Source organism: Anoplopoma fimbria, chromosome 4 (genome assembly GCF_027596085.1).
Source record: "Anoplopoma fimbria isolate UVic2021 breed Golden Eagle Sablefish chromosome 4, Afim_UVic_2022, whole genome shotgun sequence".
Taxonomy (NCBI): domain Eukaryota; kingdom Metazoa; phylum Chordata; class Actinopteri; order Perciformes; family Anoplopomatidae; genus Anoplopoma; species Anoplopoma fimbria.
The window spans coordinates 13,386,491-13,412,546 of NC_072452.1; the positions used below are offsets into that span (position 1 = coordinate 13,386,491).

The 26,056-nt window shown below is 43.8% G+C and overlaps 1 protein-coding gene across 1 annotated transcript in view; it reads right to left on the reverse strand.

The window, feature by feature from the left end:
* LOC129090571 (protein diaphanous homolog 1-like) overlaps positions 1-26,056 on the reverse strand; it is a 91,467-nt gene that overhangs the window by 35,171 nt on the left and 30,240 nt on the right. Inside the window, exons 14-18 of the mRNA XM_054598214.1 lie at positions 24,135-24,199; positions 22,319-22,498; positions 19,808-20,308; positions 18,159-18,273; positions 17,937-17,975 (exon numbers count right to left, since the gene is read on the reverse strand). Coding sequence (XP_054454189.1) covers positions 17,937-17,975; positions 18,159-18,273; positions 19,808-20,308; positions 22,319-22,498; positions 24,135-24,199 — 900 coding nt within the window. The remainder of the gene's footprint in view (positions 1-17,936; positions 17,976-18,158; positions 18,274-19,807; positions 20,309-22,318; positions 22,499-24,134; positions 24,200-26,056) is intronic.

Here is a 26,056-nt window from a genome sequence, read left to right on the forward strand (position 1 = left end):
TAACCTACAAGCCTCTCTCCTCCTCTAATCTGTCTGTCCTCCTCTAATTCTCAAAAAGTCTTGTTCTCATGTCCTTTCTCCCACTTTCCCTTTCCCCCCTTTTCTACTCCTCAGAGTAAATCTCCCAAACTCTCATTCTCTAACTCCATCTCTTTGTCTCGTTGTTCACTTATTCCATGCCCGATTCTCTCTCTCTCTCTCTCTCTTTCTTTCACTCGCTGATTCGCCAATACGCTCTCACACTCTCATCTCATCACCCTTACAGCAATCCCTTCTCTCCTTCTCTATCTCTCTCCTCCATTTCCACCACTCCTCTCTCAGGGATCTAATAGCCTCCTCCTTTGTTCTTGGAGAACAGCGGGGAACAATGGCGGAGTGGGGCTTGTCGTTGTGGCAACAGGCATGAGACAAGAGAGAGAGGGAGGGAGACAAAGAAGAAAGGCAGAGAGAGAAAGAGCAAGCGCAGAGGGGATGCTGGTTGTTAGCCGGGCGGCGGGGAAGCGAGTGCTGGCTAATTACACTCGTTTCTATGCACACCGCAATTAAACCCTGATGCACACACATACGCCGCCCGCGCTCAGAATACCCATCGCCAGCCAGCCACACACACACACACACGCACACGCACACAAGCACGCACGCTCTGCAACATCAGAGAGAAAGAGTGAGCATGAGAGGAGGTGGCGGAGAGGCAGAAAGGGGGAGTCTGCAAAAGGAAAAGAAAAGAAATGACAAGAAAAGACTGAGGCTATTTTAAATCCATGCTGCGGCTCTCTCTCAAGTAGCACAGTAAAAAAAGTTCACTTAACTTCTAGCTCAAACACATCGAGTTTCATCAAATCTATTTGAATACTGCAAGTTGACATTTAGGCATGAGGTGGGTCAGTGACCTCTAAACAACGCCCCCCCCCCGTCTCTACCTTCCATTCTCTCAGTCAAATACAGCACACCATCTAACCAACAGTTGCTGTTTTGTCACCAGCTGGCCTCAATTTCAATACTCTTATATCAACTCTCCCCTCTCTTTATCAGTTGTGTTCCTCCCACTCTGAATCTACCATCAGTTAATCAGTTCATCTGGCCCCATCTCTTCCCAAGATGATCCCCCCCTCTCTCCAGAGATGAAGAGCTTTGACTTCACACAAATTAACACAGCCGGAACAGTGGCGGGATTGAAGTAGAGGTTGGTACAAATGTCAGAGAGGAACAGTGAGAGAGGTGGAAATGGGCAGACTTGCATCCAGGTCGAACCATCCTGTAGGGTAGAACGTATCCTCTGCCTCATAAACACCCAGCTTCCTTCATCCTCCTATTCATGCCCTAACACTCTTTTCCATTAGCGCATCTCAGAGAAACATGTGTTCCACGCTGTCTGCCCGTCTATTCTATTATTCATGCCGTTTAATGCTTGCCCAAAGGGTGTGCACGTGTGCGCTAAGAGTGCTGGAGGTTCACATTGAAGAGCAGGAAACGTGTCACTACATGTCTGAAGACCAGCTCATGTGTTGGTCACATTGAGCTTTCAGTGTTAACGGCAATACAATAAAAAAAAAAAAAAAAAACAGCCAAAGAAATGCTTTGTGTGTGTGTGTGTGTGTGTGTGTGTGTGTGTGTGTGTGTGTGTGTGTGTGTGTGTGTGTGTGTGTGTGAGAGATTGCACACGCATACCAATAGGCACACAAAAAGCACAACTTCACACAGCAGCATGCACACACACACACACACACACACACACACACACACAAACGCGGGGTGCCAATGAGGCAGATGAGGAGTGAAAGGAGTCACATTAAACAGCCAAACTTGTCCTGTTTCGCTTTCATAGCCCCAGTCCATTTTCATAATGCATTAAAACCACCGCTGAGAAGAGAGGGAGACATGGAAAGGAGAGGAGAGGGATGAGGAGGGGGGTAGAGAGGGATGGAGACACACAGAGAGGAAGAGAGAGAGAGAAATGAAAAAGAGGAGAGAGGGGACAAGAAACATGCTCAAAGTAATCTAAAGCTGGTGGATGTATGGGGGTGCGAGGAAACAAGATAAGGATGAAGGGAGTGGAGGAGTAAGGAAAGAGAGCTCGTCTCAGAGGCAAGATATGGGAATAGAAAGTGTCTGATAGAGGCACAGACAGATTAGGGAGGTGGATAAAAGGAGATGGGATGCACTGATAAAACAAGTGAGGATGACGGCGAGAGATGGGGAATATGATTTAGTCACAAACTTTCATTGTGTGTGTTATGAATGCATGAGTTTCTTTATGTGTGCATGTGTTTGTATTGCTCTATGTTGTGTGTGTGTGTGTGTGTGTGTGTGTGTGTGTGTGTGTGTGTGTGTGTGTGTGTGTGTGTGTGTGTGTGTGTGTGTGTGTGTGTGTGTGTGTGTGTGTGTGTGTGTGTGTGTGGTTGCACAGTGGCAAGGGGCAGAAGGTTCTCTGTTTCAGCACCAGCAGGCTGATGAGAGTTTGGGGCCAAACAGCCTGGAGGCAGAGCTGGCCTTGTTACTCTCTCTCTCTCTCTTTTTTTTTTCTCTCTTTCACACAAACAAACAAGCTGAAATGTAACACAGCTACAAGCCGAGCATTTTGAACATCGGACCTCAGATTAGAATGATATGGCTAACGCGTGCAAATGCATTTAAGTTAAATAAATCTTGGCATCCCAAAAACATTTACTGTCCCAGAAACCTGACTTTGTGTGTTTTAGCCTGTCAAAATTCTGATGCATGTTATTCTTCACATTCATTTTGTAACCATGTGATCCCTATAATGTAAAATATTTTTCAGCACTGCTGATCCAACTGAGAACTAATGCCCCATTCACATTTCAGGCTGTAAACATTATGAAAGACAACAGGTTTTAGGACATGCATAAATATATCATATAATACACATTCGTCATAGGTACGTTTAACATTATCAAATGATGCACAGCTGCATGTAAACAGGAATATTAGCAGAATGCCTATTTTATTAGCCATGTCAACAGCTTAGTAGGAACATAGACTTTTTAGAATAAGGGCAAAAAAACGGAATATTTTTTGCGTGTACATTTAGTCATTTTTAGGGTTCACAGGGTTGTACCTTTGTAAAGTAAATGTGTGGCTGGACAGAATCAAACATCTGACAAGCAGAAAAAGACAATATCTCTTTACAGAGTGAGCGGTCCTGTAACCAAAGGTAAGCAAAGTTTGTTCTTAAGCACATCAGGTGGCTAGAAACGTGCCTTAAAATGCCCATGTTTTTCTGTGTTTGCTGCATGTGCAAATATGAAACTGTTTGCAAACTGACCATGGGGTGCTGTTTGTTTTAGAAACTTTTTCGATTCAGTACAGGATGAACGGCAACTTGGTAAAACTTTAAACTTGCTTTAGGTACATAATCCATCACAGCTAACTCTACTCCTGCTTTTTTCCCTCCTTCACAAAGTTTGTTATTGTCATCAGTGAAGCTGCCGTAAGACAGCAAGATAAGCTATCTAACTCAAATTAACTCAAATAATCCTTACATAAAGCTCATCCTATTGTTGTCTCCAAGTTTTGATTTTCTGACAACCTCTGTCATGAATATATTGCTGTGTAGCAGCCAACTCTCAAACCATCTTTAACTGACATTACAACACAAAAACAACTTCAATAAAAAGTTCAAGAAATTTACTTGAACTTGGCTTGAAGCTGAATTTCTACACTAAGCTGAAATAAGCAGAAACAAATGGATGCCTAGAGGGTAAGAAAAAAGCAATCAAATATTAAAAAGAAAAAAAAAACCTTGGAAATGGATGGTGGCAATTTATTGTACATGGTTTGCAGTGGGCTGAAACATACCGTGCACCCAGTAGGATCTATTAAATGTCTAATAACCTTCAATCAAATCTACACAGAGTGACAGGTGCAAGTGATTTCTTCTTATCGGTTGGTAAGGGAAGAGTTAAGGAACCAGTCGAATGGAGGCTGAGGCATCCAAAAGCCTATCTCCTCCAAGTCAATGGCGTGAAGGCTATCTCACACACACCTGACAGAGACAGAATGCTGCCAATAGTGCCGGAGGGAACAAGAGAGACGGAGGGCGGCAGGCAGTGAGAGAGAAAAGAGGAAGGAGGGAGCAGAGGAGAGCTAAAGAAAGGAGACAAAGAGAGAGAGAGAGAGAGAGCGAGCATAAAGCATAGGCATGGAAATCCAGATGGATGGATAAAGGTGAGCACGGTGGTCAGAGGATGAGTATTGCTTGTTTTCATTTGAATGCTTGTTGCTCATTGTGTGGAAAAACTGGCAGGAAAAGAGAGTTGGAGAGGCAGCGTTTTGTGTTTGGGTGTTAAGAGGGCTGACGGCTGTTAGAGGCACAGTGTTATAAAAGCACTATGAGCTCCAGCAGCCACACGCTAAAACTTTAATCAGGCATTAATAAAAACAATATCATTACTGTCTGCCTGAGGAAGTATCAACACACACCTCACTGAATCTGGCAGGCAGGCAAACGCGCAAAATTACAGTCCAGGAAACATGCAGACATAAACAACCTCATCGCTCACGGTGTTTTTTCCTGTTCCCACTCCGTTTCCATTCCCCTCCTATTCATCCTGCCGCTTTTTTATTGCCTTTTTATTGCCCTTCATCTCTCAATCCATCTTTACAATCATTGTGTAAGATAAAGCACAAACAGAGTATTGGGTACACAAGAGCACACACATCCACAAATGAGCATCTCGATGGGTGGAGGAGCTGGGGGAAAAAAAAGAAGCAGGAAGACTGAAAGCATCGTCTTAAAAAGGACAAAGGTAAGCCACTCAACTCTCGTCTGAAAGCCGGGCTGCTTCATACAGAAAGAGGGCTGAGACTTGAGTCAAGCAATTGTAAGTAACGCAGCTGCCCAGTCGCAGTATTCACAAACCGAAATAAAGACAAACTATGAAAAATGAGGAGCTAGACACAAAATGGACATTCAGAGAGGCACACCTGAATGCCGTAGCCTCCTTGAAAGAGTGGCAGAGCTATAGAAATCTCTCCCACAGTCTTTTTCTCTGACAAAGCTAGCCTGGAAGGATGAAAGCACTGAATGAAAGCCCACACAGGACCTTAAGAAACAGGATAATGCTGCCACTGAAAGCAGAAAGGAGTAGCAGAAAACAAGGCCGTAGCGAAGACTGAAAAAGTCATTTTATGGATGTTCCTAGAAGATGGGAAAGGAAGTTGAAGGGAAAAGTGTGAGGATGTTTGAAGGGTAGAAGATGGTTAAAATAAAAGAGGATGATAAGTAAGGCAGTCGGAGGAGGGAGCGAGGGTAGAATGTGAAAATCTGAAAAAAAGAACTGAAGGAAAATGTAATAAAGTCAGAAAATCAGAATGATTTCTGAATGATCCATGGCCTAAATACACACTCAAACAGAGTGAGATATGTGAATGTGCACGGGCGTGCACACATGTGAACGGATCACGCACCGATAACATTACACTCCTTAATTCCTAATTAATCCTTCTAAACTGGATTATGGCGCAGAGCATGACAAGCCCAGGATTCCACCCTTCGCCCTGATGTCTGTGTGTGTGTGCTCATAATGTCACTTTACTGTTTTTCAGCTTGAGGTCTCAGAAGGCCAGCCTGTCCTCAGTTACATGATGTTGGGAAATGAAGCCGACAGTGTCTGTGGTCCCCGATGACACAAACGCACACAAACACATTCACTCATTCATTTGGTCTCTCACACACATACAATGCTCCTCATACACACACACACAAGTGTACACACATACACAAGCGAGCACGGAGTCCCCAGACAACAGGTCTTGAAACGCTTATGAATTATTGTGGTGAGTGGCAAGGACTCGCAGCATAACTTACCACATTTTAAGGGAGGACTCATGGGGGATATGTGCTTACTCACATATCAGACACGGGTCCCCTGACACACACACTTGTCCTCTTTTGAAAGCTGCCACACAAACTGTCCCATGTGATGCATTCTGCATTACTATGCAGTATGAAATAAAACCAGAGGGCTTTACAGATGCCAATACTAATGAAGTTTATGTTCTGTTTTTACTTTGAAGATGAGTTGAGTATTGTGTTTTATAGCAAAATAGCTTATATATCTGTTCACTCCTGTTTTTGGGGGGGGGGGGAGGGGGGGGGGACTTGAGCTAGTATCCCCAAAGAGTAAATTATATGTGGTTACTGTCATAAGTAAAAGGAAAATAGGGAATGAACATAGGTTTTGCTATTTATTTATTTTTATTGTGGAGTTTGAATCTGGCCTGGGACCTTTGTCTGATCTATCTACCTATCTATCTACCTACCTATCTATCTATCTATCTATCTATCTATCTATCTACCTACCTATCTATCTATCTATCTATCTATCTATCTATCTATCTATCTATCTCCACTGCTCAACACATCCAACTTTTGACTATGACTATCACTTTTGGTAAAAAAAAAAACTAAATAAAAACTAAAAAGAACAGAATAAAGAATATTTCTGCTTTCTGAACCTCGGGGAGAGTGGTAAGAAAACTTATGTTATTCATACCGAATGAGTCAGCTGTTTAGGCAGTGCAGGGCACTTTTTAATGACTTTCCCATTAGCAGCGGTAACCATGAAGAGGCTGGACTGACAGCTGTAAAATGCACAGAACGACCAAGCTGCTAGTGCTTTTAACTCAAGTGGAAAATAATTTGCACTCCACAGGTAACTACATTTATCTTCGTGTGGTCACTGATAAAATGTCATCATGCTAAAAAAAAATGATAAAAAAAAAAATAGGATTAAAAAGGGAACTTGAGCACAGTAGACATAAAAGCCTACGGAAATTGCAAGTTGAATTTGGCCAGAAGTCTCAAGAAGTCTACGTTTGGCCCGCAGTGTGAATTAATAATGTGTAACATATTGTCCTGCATGTACAGCGTTGTGTTCTCTGTGCTCATTAAACCATGCTGGCTGCGGAGAAGATTGGGGGGGGAGAGTAGTGTGATGGTCACAAAGGGATAGATGGAGTGCGTGGGGGGGGGGGAATTAGCATGCTGTCATGCGTTCTACACCTCAGTGGAGCACCATGGGGGCTTGTTGAAGCCTCTAAGTGCTATGAAGTATTAAGCAGACAATCTCGAAGGATGTATGTGCATGTGTGTGTGAGTGTCGACTGACCGCTAAGTGTGTACAGTTAAGTACTAAGCCCTAAATAACCTATTTGGAGAACAGAAAGAGGAAAGGGAAGTGGAAGGATTCAGGGGAGAGCCAAGCATTGTCAGAGGAGCGAGAGGCATTAAAATGTGTTCCACTCCTCTGCAAAGGAAACGCAGAGAGAAAAGGACAATGGACAATGGAGAAGAGAAAGGTCTCTCACATAGTGTATGCTGTGAGAAAAAAGGCCATGCAGGACACACATGTTGATTAAGTCACCTATAGTTCAGAGCAGCAGGGTCGTCTCCTGCAGCTATCACAGCAGTGCAGCACGACACTCAGACCAAAGTGAACACCTTAACTCTCTGGCCTGCTCTCTCATTCCACCTCTCCTCACTCGTACTCTCTCACAGCTAGCTTAACTCCGTTTCCACATTTTACCCCACCTCAATCACCATCTCCTCAATCACTCTGGTCGCTTCTTGTCTCTCCACCTTTTTGATCATTTGTCATTCCTTCATTCCCTCCCTCAGCGCTCCCTTCAGTCGTACACAGATCACTCCTGCCTCGGTTCGTCCTTCTCCTAGCCTCATTCATTCTGCGCCTCCCTCCTTTCGCTCTACCTCAATAACGCCATCCGTCTCCTAGTCTACTGCACCAAGATTAGTCTCCATCCATCTGCATCTCTGACAGTAATCTATCCCACTTTTATTCTAAATCATACTTGCAGGTTTTTAAAGTAGTAATGCCATGTTAAGGTTATGTAGAATAAACTAAAAGAGTGAACTAAAGAAAAGACAGAAACGGCTGACATGACAACCGCTGACACTATTTACAAACACTGATTTATAACAGTATTAACACTGATTTATAATATTAATTGCAGTCTTGAGTCTCAGAATGCTTATACCTGCTTCTCTCCTCCGCCACTGTATTTTTTTTGGCAAACAATGCAGGGGCCTTCATGTTTGTTTCCTTCAACTGGCTTCAATCAAGCAGCATACCTGTTATCATCAATCCACCTCCCAGAAATTTGCACTTTCTCATAGTGGCAGAAAAGCTTTTATCTTTCTTGGGTTAGCCAACTACCTCGTGAGCCAACAAACAACAACATTTTTAGTAACTTTCTCCCATAAAAGCTGCAGTACTGCATCAAGTGCTACCCACATTTTTCAGTCTGGAAGAAAGGGAAAGCAGCTCGTTTGAGGTCCTACGCAGAGAGATTACAGATCTGAATGTCCTTAAAGTTAACTGCCAATAACACGGTGTAATTTTAGATTTACATTTAAATGGAATTAGCTAGAAAAGTCTTTGTATAGAGAATCAATCACTTCAGTGATTTGAGATTTGTTTTCAAGATCTTCCAGTACTTGAAATATGGTTATTCTTTTATTAGGGGTCTCATTTGCAATGCTGTTGTAGTCTGCTGCTCCTGCTGCTGTATTCTTTGAGGCTAGAAACAAAGAAACCAGAGAGAAGGTAACGCTTGAGAGCAAAAATCAACATGAAACTTTGAAAGCAAAAAAACTCTCTGGCTTCTTCAAAAACTTTCCAGAACAGAGCAAAAAAAAATAAAATAAAAAATACATTCTTGGAGAGATCTTTAGAAGTCTCTGGCGTAGCACTCCATTCACCCAAACAGACAGGAGTAGCTGCGGATGCCATGTGCATGCACAACAAGTCCTGAAAGGTTCACTCTGCTGGCTGCACATCCATAGTAACGGTTCCAGCAGACAAAGCATTTCTAAGTACAATACATGGAAGAAAAAAGACAGACAGTACACATCCAAAACCTGTGACCCACATCAGTAATAGGAACCGTATATCTGGCGTACAGCGTGTTATGAATGTGATTTAATCTCAGTTGAAATGGCACAGCTCCAAGTCCTCCTTCTTCGCACTTTCTGCCATCACTGCACATCAAGGTTACACTGGGTCTACACTGATATTTCATAATCTTGCCCCAATAAAACAGGAGCAGGCAGGTTCGGGGTGGGGCAGGGAGAGCTTTGTCTTTGAAAGTGCTCAAAAACAAGCAGGATAATTATTAAGAAAAATCTGACACAGGCTTTGTTCAAGCTACGATAGAATGTTGTTGGGGTGAAGTCTGACTCCAATTTCCAGGCCCAGTCAAGCTCCACGGCCCATCTGAGATGGTACAACTTCAAAGCCCCCTCACTCAGATCAATACTTAAAGCAGTTCCTCCATTCACACGATGACAAATTACTCATCTGCTTTCTCCCTCGCTTTCTTCTACTGTTAGTCCCTGATGCCCCGCTACCATCACCCTGCTTTGCTAGTCTCAGTTTCACCCTGCAGTTAATCTGCTGGGTGGAGTGATGAGCGCTTGGGGAACCAACGAGAGGAAGATGAAGGAGATGAAGGGGGGGGGGGATGAGATGGGGGGGGAGTGAGTGATGGGCATGCATTATTGAACATACAGAGTGGAGTTTTTAGGGGATAAATGTGAAAGCATGTTTAGGGACAACCTTTTCCCTTCTGCCTCCCCCAGCCTTCTCCCTCCCTTCATTTCTTGCCCTCCCTCCCTCCAACTTTCCTTTCCCCACGAGGATCGCCACATCTCTTATTCAGTGGGGAGGTTAAAAATTCAAAGCTTGGAGGGAGGAGGTGCGGGGAGGAAAGAGAGTACCTGAAAATGGTCAAAATGAAGGAATGTCTTTAGGGAGTTTCTCAAGTGCTAATCTAGAGAGCTCCTTGCTTTGATTAGGCGCGTGTGTGTATGTGTGGTGAGGGAGGGGGGGGGGGGGTCGTAGAGGGAGAGAGAGAGAGAGAGAGAGTACACTTTCATGCAGTGCAGTACACAGCATGGTGAAAAATGAAGGTGCCTGCAGGGCGAAGCAGAACTCACGTCTCACAGAACACGACCCATGCAGATACTGAGTAATAGACCAAGGGCTACGACATGCAAACAAACACACACACACACACACACACACACACACACACACAAACAGGTAGCTATGAGCACGAAGACATAGGAGAAAACCAACTGTAATTGACCAAGCAACATACACACCCACACGGCATTGTTGTACTCACATAAACTATGCATAGGAGTCTAAAGTTATTGTGCCTACACATCCATGACACATCAACACATACATTTTAGTCCACACACTCTGTCACACGGTTACTGTTCGCAAATTAAGGTCAGAAAGTGGAGCATGGCCCGGTCCACCAAGCCTTGTAAATACCACCGGTGTCGGTGTAAATGCCACTGGGTTATACACATAACACACATCCTCCACAGCCAGGGGCACATTTCAAACCAGCGGCAATAAAAGCTGTGCAGGTTACCACACACACACACACACACACACACACACACACACACACACACACACACACACACACACACACACACACACACACACACACACACACACACACACACACACACACACACACACACACACACACACACAAGCCAAGCACAAAGTGTGTGCACACACACACCAAGATAAACAAGATTATGCGTATATTAACAAAGTTGGAACAAGTGTGTGCAAAGTTTGGGTGAAATTGATAGTTTTAATATGTGTGATTCTGTGAGAACCCTGAAGACATGGTCTGAGCCATCAGCTTAATGGGGAAGATAGTCTAATAGCAGCCTAATAACTCACAAGCTAGCTAACACGGCATCAGCAGCAGCTCAAGGCTACTGTTAAACAATTCTACTGAGATAGGGGCTTTGGACTTTAAAGGACACTTTCAAATGCCTCTGTTGCTGCCATCTATCTTGCCTTTTCTCATTTTACAGCTCGCTTTATCTTCACCCCCCACCAGTCTTGCGTCATTTTTCTGGTTCCATCCCTCGTTTATTGTCTCTTTTCGTAAGAACCCCTTTATCGGGCAGAGATAAGAGAAGAGAGATGAGGAAATCGGGAGAGAGAAGAAGAAGAAAAAGAAGAGGAGGAAAGAGGATGGGGGTTAATGCTTCTATCTTGTCAACTCCATCTTTGAAGTTGTTGCTCTTTACCGCTCCAGTTTTTAATATATGCTATCAGTGACATCAAAGTGGGCTAAGCCTCTTGCGTGTGTCGTTGTGTGTGTCACTGCCCTCGGGGAAAGGTAGCTAATATTGCAAAAAATAAACAGAGGGAGTCGCTGAGGCGGGGAAGCGCCGCCATCCACAGTCAATCTGCACTTTTAGCTGCACCGCACTTTGACTCCCTCTTCTCATCTCTTTATCTATCTTTCTCGTGATTAACATGCTTTCTAATCATAGACTCAGCCCCCGTATGACTTCTCTTCCCCGACCCAGCAATATGAAAATTAAAGCACCTCTACCTTCACAAACAGTTTGACACCAAAGAGATGCAGGTTTGCACACATGCAAGTCCGCACACACACACACACGCGCACACGCACACGCACACACACACACACAAAAAGCATACATATATAGGAAATACAGGACGGGGGAGGAAAAAGTGTATGCAGCTGTTACCAAGAGGAGCAAAGCAGGAAGGAAGAGTGGGTGGAAGAGTGTAGGTGTGCATACATATCTCTCTGTTCAGATTTTTTTTTTTTCCTTCTTGGCCTCGGTGAAAAGAGACAGAATCACAAACACTGGGGATACTTAGCATCTGTAACAAGCTTTTGAGTTTTTTTAGCCAATCCCTCAATTAAAGAAACACACTCACAAAGATGACAAAAATACACACAAGCACATACACACACACATACACACAAACACACACGGAGGCTCTCTCAGTCACTGCACAGCTGTCATATCACTGGGAACATTGAAATGGTAATGGTGTTAGGATGAGACATTGGAACGCTGGCTGGCTGGCTGGCTGACCGACTGGCTGGCTGGTTGGTTGGTTGGGAGAGGAGCCGAGTGAAGCGAAGAAAGCCTATTCCGTTTAAAAACAGGATAATCTCCAGGAAAGAGAAAAGGCAGCAAGGAGATTAGGCACACACAGCGGTAATGCTCCGGTATAAGTACACTTAGCTCATTTGCATGTAAAACAGAGGAGAGAGATATAACGAGGGAGGGATAGAGTGAGGGATGGAATGAAGAGAATGAGTGGGACAAAAGCATGTACGAGTGTGTGTGTGTGTGCGTGTGTGAGTGCGCTTACATGTGTATGATTCTGCTTGTGCGTGTGAGAGAGCTGTTGCATTTGGCAATGAGAGCCAATTTGAGCACACACAGATGTGTTTGAACCTGATAAGGCCTGATGAATGAGCGGCGTTTTGCGGCTGTTCCTCAACCATAAAGAGATGGTGAATGAGGGAACGCTTGCTATTGCCGCACCGATAATACACAGCGAGGCTTAGAGGGCGAGCAGAGCCAACCTAATGCAACGCTGCCGTTAAGGGCTTAAGAGGTATAGTTGGGATTTCAACTTAAGCGCTGGTACACATAAACGTGCACACAACACAACCTGGAAACATCAAATCATTCATTTACAGGTTTTACCTGCATATTGAAACGCTCGTCTATATACGGGCTGTTTCCATTTAAGTCTCTCACGGAAACCACTGAGCACAGACCAGTAGTTATACAATTGTCTGGTCATTTGTTGGCAGAAAGGTGTGCGTGTTTGGGGGGGGCGTAGAAATGGCTGCATCCAGAATTGGAATAAATAAGAGAGAACAGAAGGAAAGAATACTATGGTATTTTCCCCAGCTCGTTCTACAGCATTAGTGACCCTTGCATTAACCTGCTTCTCTTTCTACAGACCCGGCCTGACCACTGCATGATTTATTAACAATGCCTGCTTCTGTGCGCTACACAAGTACAAACATATACAGAGAAATACACACACACACTCACAGAGGAACTTAAAACACATTACGCACAAGCTTTTCAAAGCCAATACTAATTTAGCACAACCGCACAAGCAGGCACAAACAAACACTCTCATGGCTTAATAAAGTGTGCCCATTCCTCATTTAGTCATCTAAGTGCTTTATTAGTACATATTCTAAACAGTCTCAGGAGACTGCAGCTCCGAGTCTACACATCCCATAAACTGTTATCTAAGAACTCTCCCTAATTACACACACACACACACACACACACACACACACACACACACACACACACACACACACACACACACACACACACACACACACACACACACACACACACACACACACACACACACACACACACACACACACACACACACACACACACACACTTCTTGGCTGTGACCTAGAGGGGATCCAACAGTGGAAAACAAACATCTTCTGGATGTAGGCTGTGTGGGGATTATGAAGCTGTGATGGAGGAGGAGGAGGAGGAGATGGAGGGAGGCAAGAAAGGAGAGCATTGAAGTAAAAAGGAGAGTCTCCCCCTTTCTCACCTGTGGTCATTTTCATCGAAAACTTGCAAGTAATTTATCAGACCTGTCAGATGTGGAGCAGTGACAGCACGGCCATCAGGTATAAAAACAGAAGAGACACTAGACTGCATTATTTTTTTCCACAAGATGTATTGTCTATGAACTATGACTTATAGAAGACTAAAGGTAAATCAATATATTACACAGATGACATTTTTTTTTGTAACAGCCCTGCAATCAGTCTGCTGTAATGTAAAAATTAAAACAGCGACTTTTTTATGTTTGCATAAGTTATTTCGGTAGCATGGAAATTTTCCTTTGGGCTGACAATGACCTTGAGCCAGTGCACTGTAAGAAAAACAAGTCAACAAGTGTCGTGAACTTTGTTCAGCAGAAGATGTAATGGCCTAATCAACTACACTGCGCCATATTTCTCCACGCCTCTTGGTGTTAACGGCTAATATATACATATATGACATATATCTCATCCCTTTAACTGATTGGTCTACAACCTGAGAGAGGCCCCAGGCAAGCATGAGCAAGCACACATACTTTCTTGCTGATTGGTGGCTCATTAAAGGTGAAAAGTGAACAGAGCAGACCTAAGAGCAAACTCAGCAACACACACACACACACACATATATACCTACGGAGAAGGAAATTGATTTCTTCAGAACACAGGCAGATCAAAAGGCTTATTATAATTGGTTTGTAAATGTGGTTGAGCTCGCTCACCCACCCACACTCTCACACACACACACACACACACACACACACACACACACACACACACACACACACACACACACACACACACACACACACACACACACACACACACACACACACACACACACACACACACACACACACACACACACACACACACACACAGCCACCCTTTGCACTGACAAAGACGCGTTCGTCTGTAAATAAATCTGTATTTCGTAGAAAGCGAATGTGATACAGGAAGGTGCTGTTGCATGTGTAGGTGGGTTATGCAGCGATATACAATTGATGGCATCCCAAAGTGACTCCTTTGGGTGGGAGTGGGGGGGATCTCCACTGGAAAATAAAAATGAGGTTGGCGTATTACAACAGCGCCAGAGAGACTGAGACACAGACGAGGGAAGGGCGTAAAGGCTTGAGCATTGGGATATGAAAATGATCCTCACATTATGAGGATTAATAATAATATATGCTCCTGGCCCTTTTCTCTTCTTTTCTCTCCCGAATCAAATTAATCACTAACGTTCCCCCTAGCCCAGCCTTTCCCTCTGCTCACTCTTCTTTTTTCTTTTTCACCCACCACCACCTCCTCCTCCGGCTCTCTCCCTATCTCCCTCTCTCATTCTTTTGCTAATTGGGCTATCTGAGGTGCCGACTTCAAACGGCACCTGCTATCAAACCAAGTCTGAAAAAAAGTGAGGAAAGGACCGTTCAGGATATCTACATATATTAGATGAACAGTATGAATTCTAGCCCTGTCACTGTCTTATACTTTCCAATGGGTATCGCCATGAAAACGATCCGTGTTTTGAGCCTGTTCACCCGTTATTATTACTATTATTACTAATATTAAAAGAAAGAGAGAAGAAAAACAAATACTAAAAAAGCAGAAAAACAGACACAAGCACTTCAAAGTGAGGAATGGAGAACCAGTAGCTTAGGGGAGAATGTGGGGATAAGCTTGCCGTCTGAAACCTCACATACTACACTAACCGCTTTACAGCCGCACATGCTCGCTCATCCAAACAACTGGGCTGTTTACAATTGCAAATAGTCATATCAGGTCTCTGATTATAAGCCCTTAACTCGCAAAGCCCAACAATGGGGCAAAAAAATCATAGCAGTCTTTTCCACACGTCTACTTAGAACTCTCCAGTAGAATGTTGCTCTGGAATTTGGCTGGTTACGTCAATAAAAATGATTGTGAATACCAAGCTGTATCATCGACATTAGGCTGTACAGATCTATAGTGTAAAAATCTAAAAGAATATGCCCGAATAGCCCCCGGAGGTGGTGCACTTTGGGGAAACGCTGGTAGTTTGCATCCTCAATAAGCCAAAACCAACTAAATGTATGACTGACAATATATATAAAAACCTCTCATTCCCCAAGTTGACTGCTCATTTTTTTTCCATTCCGATCCAGGAGAATAGGATGTTAAGCAGTACAGCACTACTAACAGTGGCAAGAAAAACCTTGAAGTGAAGAAGGCTCGACTTGAAAAGATCCAAGTTAGGCGAAGCTTTTCTCAAATGGTAGTCTGGACATGTACTCTTGCCTGACCTCAGAACCATTGTTGAAAACATGTTGTCAAGTAGGCCCAATGCTGAAATATGATTTTAATGGGCAGAAAGATGTCTGTGAGTATATGCGAAGCTACTACATTTAAAAAAAATCAAACAAGAAACTAACCAAACAACACAGAGTTTAGGAAAAAAAATCAAAAAAAATGATCTATGATATATTTGTTGCAGATGCTTACAGATTATTTACACATGCATAAACACACGGAAGGAAAATGATGTTACATCAATTGAACCTGTTTTCAATGAGAGAGAACAGATCGAGATACATAGCTGGAGAAATAAACACTGAAAATGGAAATAACTTCAAATATAAACAGCAAACTATGAAATATATGAAGACTGTTGTTAGTGTGTCAAAGTGTGGAATTCGTGTTCATGAGAGCCCTGTGAAGCCAGAGGGCGTGTCTCCCACCATCAGCTCTATTCTCTTCTACCGAGCCTCAGAGGTCAACACCCCTGACCTTGCCCTGAGCACACTCCCCCCACCGACACATCTCTATTGTGTGTGTGTGTGTGTGTGTGTGTGTGTGTGTGTGTGTGTGTGTGTGTGTGTGTGTGTGTGTGTGTGTGTTGCGCGCGCGCAACCCCAGCAGCACTGCTAGGCAGCTGATAGAGAGGAGGAAGAAAGGTCAGGAAGGGTCAGCGGTGGCTCGATGTGTTGTCTGTACACTGGGTAACGAGGAATAGGAGACGCAAGAGGAGGAGGAGGAGGAAAAGGGAAGATGAGGAAGAGTGAAGCCGGGCTTCCAGAAATGAGGGATTAGGTGAAGGATGAGGAGGTCAGTAGGAATGAAATACGCCTTGAGCGGTGTGGTTAAGCAAGAGAGGGAAGGACAAGAGGTGAAGGGTCAATCTGCATAACCAGAGCTGGATGCTTATTGGGCACGCATGCATGCACAGCCACTGACACACAACACGGACACGGTGAGGATTAAACCTCACATGCACACTCACAAAATAAATAAGATGCTTACACAACAGCTCAATGAAAACCCAATCCTGTTTTGAAAAAATATCTTATTCATCCAAACTTCAACAGATTCAAGAAACACGAAGGAAATCAACAACACTTCAAGGTTAATAAACACACTGGACCAGGTCACACTTTCTCACACACACACACACACACACACACACACACACACACACACACACACACACACACACACACACACACACACACACACAGACACACAGAGAGAGAGAGAGAGAGAGAGAGAGAGAGAGAACTTCTACACAGGCAGAGATACAGACAGGTGTGGGGCTATGAAAAGGCCACGGTGTCTTTATAGTCAGCTCTCAGAAAAGGTTATTAGACATCAACCGGAATGAGCGGCTGTCTCAGCCAATAAAAAGTGGAGCGGTGGGTGCACGAGCCAAGGGGTGGAGGGGTCAAATCAAAGAGTGACAGGCGGACGTTAGGACTTGCCATGCAGGTGAATGTAGATGGGACAGCTGCCAACACTGACATTTAACTGACATCAACAGCTAGCTTCAGCCGTGTGTGCATGTGCACTTCTGTTTATGTGTATGACATGAGCAAGAGTCGGTGTGTATATGTGTACCGAGACTGAATCTGAAGGTCAGATAGAATCACACACACACACACACACACACACACACACACACACACACACACACACACACACACACACACACACACACACACACACACACACACACACACACACACACACACACACACACACACACACACACACACACACAGTCTGTGTTTCCTGGTGTCCTGGTTATGATATGAATATGGAGGAGTTAGAGCAGAAGGCTCAGTGACACCGGGACAAGGTGATAGGAGTGGACAGGTGTGCGTGTGCGAGCGTACGCCCATGTGTCAGCGCTTTGTGCCAGGACAGCAGGTGGCTAGTCAAAGGACATCAGTGACCTTCTCCTTATCCCTCCCTCCACCCTTCTCTCTTTGTCCATCTCTCCCTCTGTCCCCAAGTCCCAATTCATCTCACCCGGTGCTCTGTCTCCGCACAACAAGTCCCGGGCACGTTGAGAAGATGAACACATACACAAACACAGGTGTGGCTGGTTTATTCATAAACTTGTCTGAGAAGCTGTTTTGACACAGTGCTACTGAATAATGTAAATGTGCAGCGTGTCCTCCAAGTAGAGGAAGGGAAGGTTGAGAAAGGCTGAAGAGGATGTGTGAAAAAAAAAAAACTTAATGGATGTGGATGCGTGATATTCTTACCTTTAGTGGCTGATGGAAGTAGGAAGATTGAAATAGACATGGAATTGGGGAGAAAACGGGTGGGGGGGGTGTGGGAGAGGTGAGAAACAGAGAAAGACATGGCTCATTATTGTGAAACACAACATGATGGTAGTTGTAGTAAAAAAAAAAAAAAAAAAAAAAAAAAAAAAAACACACAAGCCACACACTCACTCTTTGTCTGTGAGGAGAAGGCCAAGGTGAGTTTGGCAAAGAGCTCATTGTTTTCAAATTTCTCCTCTTTTGCCAGCGTCCAGAAACTTTTCTCACAGAGCTCCTCGGGTCCGATCTAAGGGAGAGAAACGGCAGTATGTGCAGAGAGAGAAAGAGGGAGACAGGGAGATAAAAAATGAAGGAGAGAGAGAGAGAGAGAGATAGAGATGTATTGTATCTGTTAGAGGACCATATCATCAAATTGACTCAATTTTCCCCAAATGGTCATCGGTGCACCTGGCAAACAATGAAATGAGCAGATAAAGAAGTCGGCAGAACAAACGAAACAGCCTGGCTGTAAAAGGAAAAGGCAGAAGTATGATAGTAAGGGGGGGGGGAAGGAAAGAAGGAAAGCACAAAGAGGAAAGAAAGAGAAGGAAACGGGTAGCTATTTTCTCTAATCTTTGCACACGGTCTCTACAACAAAGGATCCAGAGCTTCACACACAGAAAAGCAAAAGACATACAGACGATTCGGCTTTTTTCTAGCCCCATCATTTCTTCACCCTCACTCGGGGTGCTCTCTCTGTATCCCTGCCTTTGTCTTGGTGTTGCTCGCTCTCTCTTTGTCTCTAATGGTCACAAGTCAAAAATTTACTTGGTATGATTTCCCTCCACTTTCTGAATGCTCTCATTAAAGAGAAAGAGAAAGAGAGAAAGTGAAACACAGAGAGCGAGAGAGAAAGCAGTGGTAGTAAATTTACAGATATCAGTCCTTTCATTACGGACAAAGCCTCAGGGATGGGGGCGGAGGATGGAAAAGAAGGAGAGTAGGGAAAGGAAATGTGATATGGGGATGAGCTGAAGGAGCAAGAAAGACTAGCCAGAGAGTACTCAAAAAAAAAAGAGGATGAGACCAAGCCAGGAAAAAAAGAAAAAGTTAATTTAAATTACAAAAGAATACTGTCCTTTCTAGCAGCAATTTAATTATCTTTCAGTGGCGCAGTTAAAAGAAGAAGGCTTATTAAAAAGCAATTTCTGTGACATCCTCGTCAAACACTCTCACCAGCCCGGGAGAGAGAGAGAGAGAGAGAGAGAGAGAGAGAGAGAGAGAGAGAGAGAGAGAGAGAGAGAGAGAGAGAGAGAGAGAGAGGCTAAATGCTGATGAAGTCTGCTGAAGCCATTAAACAGTAGCTTTAGGCTAAAGAAAGACAGAGGGCCGTTTTGATGTTTTAACCATCCCAGATGAGAGGGTGGAGAAGAACATGAAGCACATAGTCATGAGACACACGTATGCATGAAAGTCACTTTAGGTCAGAATCTCCCTATTAAAGCTCCATTGCTCTCACACTGTTGCGCACAATAAAGAACTCCCTGAGCCATTTCAAATTGTACTGTAAAACTTAGCACAGTAAAATACATACAAGCTTTAAATTTCATTAGAATTATTTAAAATAAGAAATCCCTTCCTGTTTTAAGAGGAGCTGAAATACAGAATGATACATACGAGCTGACAGGCGCATCATCAACGCTGGATGTTTGAATCAAAGAATGTAGAACATGGATGTGAATCGGCAAATTGCACATTTCGTTTTTTCCACAATATTTTTACATCTCCAGATAAGTGATTGATAACTGATTATACATTGAACCATCTATCTCAGGACCAACCTTGCTCCAGTTGGCTCTCTTCAGCTGGACTTCAGGCTTGTAGTCCTTCTTAGGCTGGAGCCCATAAGGCAGTGAGGGTGGTGCAGGGGGACCCCAGCCCCCCATGCCAAATCCTGGAGGTGGAGGCACGCCTGGGCCCGGTGGTGGCGGAGGGCAACCGGGAAACCCAGGCATTGGTGGTGGCGGTGGAGGTCCCATCCCAGGTAAGGGTGGTGGGGGTGGCGGTCCTGACATGCCAGGGAGGGGCGGGGGTGGTGGAGGTCCCGGCATGCCTGGTAAAGGAGGTGGGGGAGGCGGAGGAGGAATACCGGCTTGACCCGGTAAAGGAGGAGGAGGTGGAGGACTAAAAATGCATGCATGGCCTGGGGTAGGTGGGAGAGGAGGTGGAGGGGGTATTCCCGCATTTTGGCCAGGGAGAGGTGGGGCAGGTGGAGGCACAGGAACAGTCACTGTGATGACTTTGGTCTTGGCCTCTTCCAGATCTTTAGACAGCTTCTCGATCTGCAGGGAAATAAGGATGAAGTATGTCATCATAAATATTGATTAAAATACTCCTCCACCTACTACTGTAAATCTTCACCACGCAGACAGTAATTTATCATATTAGCACGACTTGACTCTATACAGTTTATCTTTTGTTCCTTGAATTGGCATTCCTTTTATATAGCTTTAGCAATTTCGACCATTTACAATAAATAGCCATGCCAACTGAGTGATTAGATTTAAGGGAATAAAAAAGCAGAACAAAAGAGAGAAAAGAGCAACAAAGAAGTGGATTAAAGCCGGGGCAGGATTGAGTTTGGGAGAGACGGGGAGAGAATAGAAGACAAGGCCCAGAGAGAAAAACATAACAGGGGGGAATTAAGTCCACAGAGGAATTCAAAAGAAAAAACTTTTAAAGATGAGGACAAACTTCTAAATTAGACGTGAGGGTGAAATCAATTTTTTTATTCTATTCAACACTGCAATACTAATCTCAGTATTTATATCAGTGAGGCGCCAATTCTTTAAAAGAAGTGTCCAAGTCATTTAAGTCAGCCTGCTGATACTGGTCTATGAAAGAGGACTGCGCTTTGAATGGGATTATACTATACGAGATTTAAAACGTTTAGAAATTGATTAACTGTATGTGTTCTTCTAAGGTGTGTAAAAAGTCAAACGGTGTGCATGTGAGAGAGTGTCTGTGTGCCGCGTAACAAATTGTTTGTGACGTTTCCTCGGACTTTGAAAAGGAGAGAGTAATGGACATGAAGGGGCCTCTGAGGCAAGCTTTCTTAGTGAGGCAGCAGATGAAGAGTTGGGCACAGCAACACACGGAAGAACAGCGAGGGATCTCTACATGTGAAGAAATCTTCGATGGGCAGTGCCTCAAACAATGAGAAAGTGAGCCATCTTAGTATGGAAGCTTGTCTGATGCCTGGATGGCGATGCTGTTGACGCGTTGGACAACTGTGTGTGTGCATATGCGTGTGTTTGGGCTTTCGCGTGGTGGGACGATGACTCTGCTGGCATCAGCCATTTTGGATGAAGCTCATTTTGGAAGCTATGTAGTTCTCTTACTGACAGACAGACAGACACACACACACACACAAACAAACAAACACCCACAGAGGAACATCTTCATGTGGTTATGAGCACACATTCACAGAGGCAGACTGTTCTGGGTCACTTGGTGTGTTTGTTAGTTTGGGTGTCACTGTGAGGCAAAGTCCAGCTGGTGTGGCAGCAGGACACTGACAGCTAAACAATCCTCATCTTTGCCACCCTACTGTATGAGTGTACAAACACAGGCACAAACACACACGTACATACTCACACACCCACAATATCCTTTTAGGGTTGTTTTTTTCTCCTTTTTTCAAGCAGTTGGCTAAATCATTTAAGGCCATGGGGCTTCTGTGTTTGTGTGGGTGTGCATGGTGCATGTTGGACAACATTTTGGTGCGTAGACTTCTGCAATATTGTATATATCTAAGCCTCAAAATATATTTTACTTCTTGCAGCTTTAGCAGAAGTTTCTGGGTTTTTTTTTGTCTGTATGTGTTTCCGGGAAATTAAACAAGACAAGACAAGACAAGACTGATTAAATTATCTGACTCAAGCTTTATTGATTCTGTCCTAACGTTCTGGTTCTTTTCTATTGACGTCGGCATCAAGCAATGATGGAGGTTCTGTATGAAATCAGTTTGAGCTGGTAAATTTGCCACAAAGATTCCTGGAAGTGTCATACTGGGTTCAACTTTTTATTTTATTTCATGGGGGATGAGGTACTTATCCATAGTCTGTGTATAACCTACTCTACCATCCTTAATAGATCCGAACTACCCATCCCTTTAAGATTAATTCACTGAGTTAAACGTATCGAGTGAAGTTGTCACATTTAGCATATTGACTTAAAACCCCAGACCAAAATAATATAAAACAGCTTCTATTTAGATTTTGAGTTAGTTGAATTAAAAAGGCATTGAGCCCCACATGGACAGGTTGGTGGGTGTATGTGTTTGTGTGTACCTGCTGTTGCAGAGTGGTGAGCTCTTGTTGTAGTCCCTGGTTCTCCTTTTCTTGATCCAGCTTAGAAGTGGACAGCTGTTCCTTCTCTTGGCTCAAGTCCTGCAGCTTCTGCTCATAGTCGCCCTCCAGTTTCTTCAGCTCCACCTGCAACTCGTGGCGTGCTGTCAACTCGGCATCCAGCTAATGCACATGTGAAGGGTCATAGAGGGAGACAGACTCAGTTAGGGTTCCCGTAGTGGAATAGGTAGACTTTTTAGGGGATTTACAATTTTTGTGTGTAGTGGTCAACTTTAAGAAGCATTGTATTGAGGGCTGTGAACAATCTTTTCTCAGATTTAACTCAGGCACTAACAAAAGGTCCCCATTGGCACCAGGACTGCAAAGATACTCGTTATAAAATAAAGGCTGTAGAAAATAAACAAAGAATGGATACAGTGTTGTTGCAATTCAGAAGGGGCACTACTACAGGATTAAGGTTGAGCGAGCAGAGGCTTAATCATTTCACAAAAATAATGCGTTATTTGAAGGATGATTGAAGAGCAGTAAAAAAAGAAATACTCTGCATAAATACCAACCCTGAAGCTATCAAAACACCAAGGTACTCCAATGAATTATGGGAACAGAGCGTGTTTGTATGCACAAGCTTTTAGTCTCCCTCTTGAAACTACAGCAGTTTTCGTATCTCAAAGACCGGTAGAAGCACTTTCCTACAGTCTAGTGCTTTCAGTTTTATCGTATAATTTACACTGCAAATTAGTGTCAATTATTGAGTTAGGATGCTTCAGTGCACTTGTATGAGCTCACTTCTCACTTCCATTTTAAAACCTTCACCTGCATTAAAAACAGAAAGAGAAACATTTTACCCCAAACCTAATGTTCTCACTTTCATACACTTTCAAGGATTTTCCTCCTAGGACACTTGACAAAGAGGATAAGAGCGTTCCAACAGATGACTACATGAACACAACACACACACACACACACACACACACACACACACACACACACACACACACACACACACACACACACACACACACACACACACACACACACACACACACACACACACACACACACAAGGCTGTTTAATTTGCTGACAGCAGATCCGTTACTCTCACTGTCAGCGTCCTGACAGCCTCATCCCTAATTCCTGCCAAAGAGACTGCCTGCAATTACCTCGTCATAGACAACTAGCACTATGGTGTCCATGTGTGGTCAACGGAAAAGAATCCAAGTGTGTTTATTTAATGTGTGCTTGTGTGGATGTACTGGTGTTCCTTGGATATGATCCCATGTGAGTGTGTGTCTTTATGCGTGCCCAGATGAACGCTAGTCTGTGCTCCCTTTTTGCAATTATCCTGTCACTGGGACAGAAACATCAGGGCAGCAGCGCACCGCAATCAAGGCATTTATACCCTTGTGTGAATGCACGTGTGCTGCCTGTAAGAGTATTTGTCTGTCAGACGTGTATGCTCATTCTCATAGTCATCCTCTGTCCCTCCCTATTTCTCATTTGTCATCCCATGTCAGAAAAACACTGCTCGTGTAGAATTTAATTACAATCCCAGTGTGTCTATGTTTGAGGGGGGAATGTTAGCTTTTACAGTGTATGATTTTCTTTTTGTGTCCACATGATTGTAATAGCTTGTGTCCTTCTGGGATGACATCTAAATATGTCTGTGGGTATGGCTTGCTGTTGTTATGTGTGTGTGTGTGTGTGTGTGTGTGTGTGTGTGTGTGTGTGTGTGTGTGTGTGTGTGTGTGTGTGTGTGTGTGTGTGCATTTCCAATGTGAATCGATGTGTGTATTTCACCTTCTTTTCCAGCTCAGCAGCCTTGGCCCTGCTGGTTTCTACCTTGGTCTGGTCCACCATGTTGTCTGCAGACACACAGAGGACAGAAGACAGGAAAAGGAGAGAAATGAAAAAAAGGTGGTGGATAAGATAAGGGTTTCAGACAGCACACCTGCACGCGTCTGGGCGTGAAGAGATCGCACCCTTCAGTCTGGCACATGCTGGGAACCCACATACACTCACAAACAGATGCATACACACAGAGCAAGCATCCTATCAGCCTCCCTATTTTTTTCCTTATCACACTACTCAAAGTCAAGATCCGTGAGAAGATTGTGGAGGCATCTCATTACAACAGGATGCCATCTGTTGCATGCTGCGTCTACACATCATTACCTTTTAAGCCTACACTACATACACCTTTGTCTGGCTGTGTGCATGTGTGAGAGAGGTGGGAGCACACTTATTTCCCTCTATGCGAAATACATCTCACACCAATTTCTATAAAATTGTTAAATTCAGAAAAGAAAGACCATAGAACAGTCTGGAAGAAATCCATTATCTGAGGTTCTGCTTGGCAGAGGACAAGGTTAGAAGGACACAGGCTGACCAACAAGGTACTTTTACAGAATAATTGCCGGGTCTACAGGTGGTTCAGTGCCCTGGGGCTCACCAAGCATGTGCAGTAAAATAACTAATTAGCATGAAGATGAATGCCACAAAGTCACTGGATCAAAGACAGCTAATCATGATGCCCAGGAGAGGGATCAAACAGATAGATAGCAGAGATAGAAGAGCTGCAAAAAAGCAAAACTAGAAAACGATATTACATATTGTGAAGAGAATAGGAGTCTTCAGTTGCATTGAAAATATGGCTTGTGGAAAAAGAAGTTGAAAACTATGCAAGATTACTTATATCTAGATGAGCTAGTAAGCAAGACAGGGCAAAATGAGAAATCTATTTTGCGAAAGAGGAGATTTTGCCAGATGAAAGAACTTCACAATAATATGCCAACCCACATACAATTTCAGAGTGTGCATTTGTGTTTGAGTTAACATGGATATTGGATGTGTACTGGAGCAGGGGAGTGGGGGGGGGTGTTACTTCTGTCATGGTGGCTAGGCTAAATGGGACAAACTTCGAATAGAGAGCACTAAGGGAGCCAGAATGTAGGGAAAAACTGTGCTGAATTTCAGAGTTCAAAGAAAAACACTAAATAATGCATGCAGGGCAGAATTGGGCTGCTTTCCACCGATAATAACTCTGGCAGCCTTAAAGGAGGCCAGCCAGCCAGCCTGTGTGTGTGTGTGTGTGTGTGTGTGTGTGTGTGTGTGTGTGTGTGTGTGTGTGTGTGTGTGTGTGTGTGTGTAGACGCATTTAGAAGCAGTGCAATTAGAGCCTCCTGCGGTGAGCAACGGAGACCTGCCATAAAGGAGTATTGAACTCTTGAGACGTGGCCTGCACCTCCATTATGCTCTGGTTTAGTTAGCAGGTGTTTCCTTGTCAACATTTAGTGCTGTCAATCAAGTACACATACACATGAACCAGTGGGCACCACGTTTCACTAAAATTCAGCATTTCATGTGTGTGTATAAAAGAGGGTGACAGGAAATGAAATGGATCAGAGGCAATCATAATACTTTCTTGATCCTGCTAGAAAAGTCTGTGTTACCCTGGTAAACTGGTAGGGATTCTGTGTCTTGCCCATGGGCACTAAGATGACAGGTTCACAATTTCTGTCTGTCTAAAATATCTTCAGGTGCCCATGTGTAAGTCGAAACTGTTTTAGCAAGCTGTAATCATTCCTCTTTTGGTACAGGCCATTAAAAAGACCCTCTCAGTCCTCGACAGTTCTCGTTCTGTGCAAAAATGTATTCCAAAGTTAATCTGAAGCCAATATGAGGCTCCAGCAGTCGGAGTTAATCAAATGAATTGAGTATCT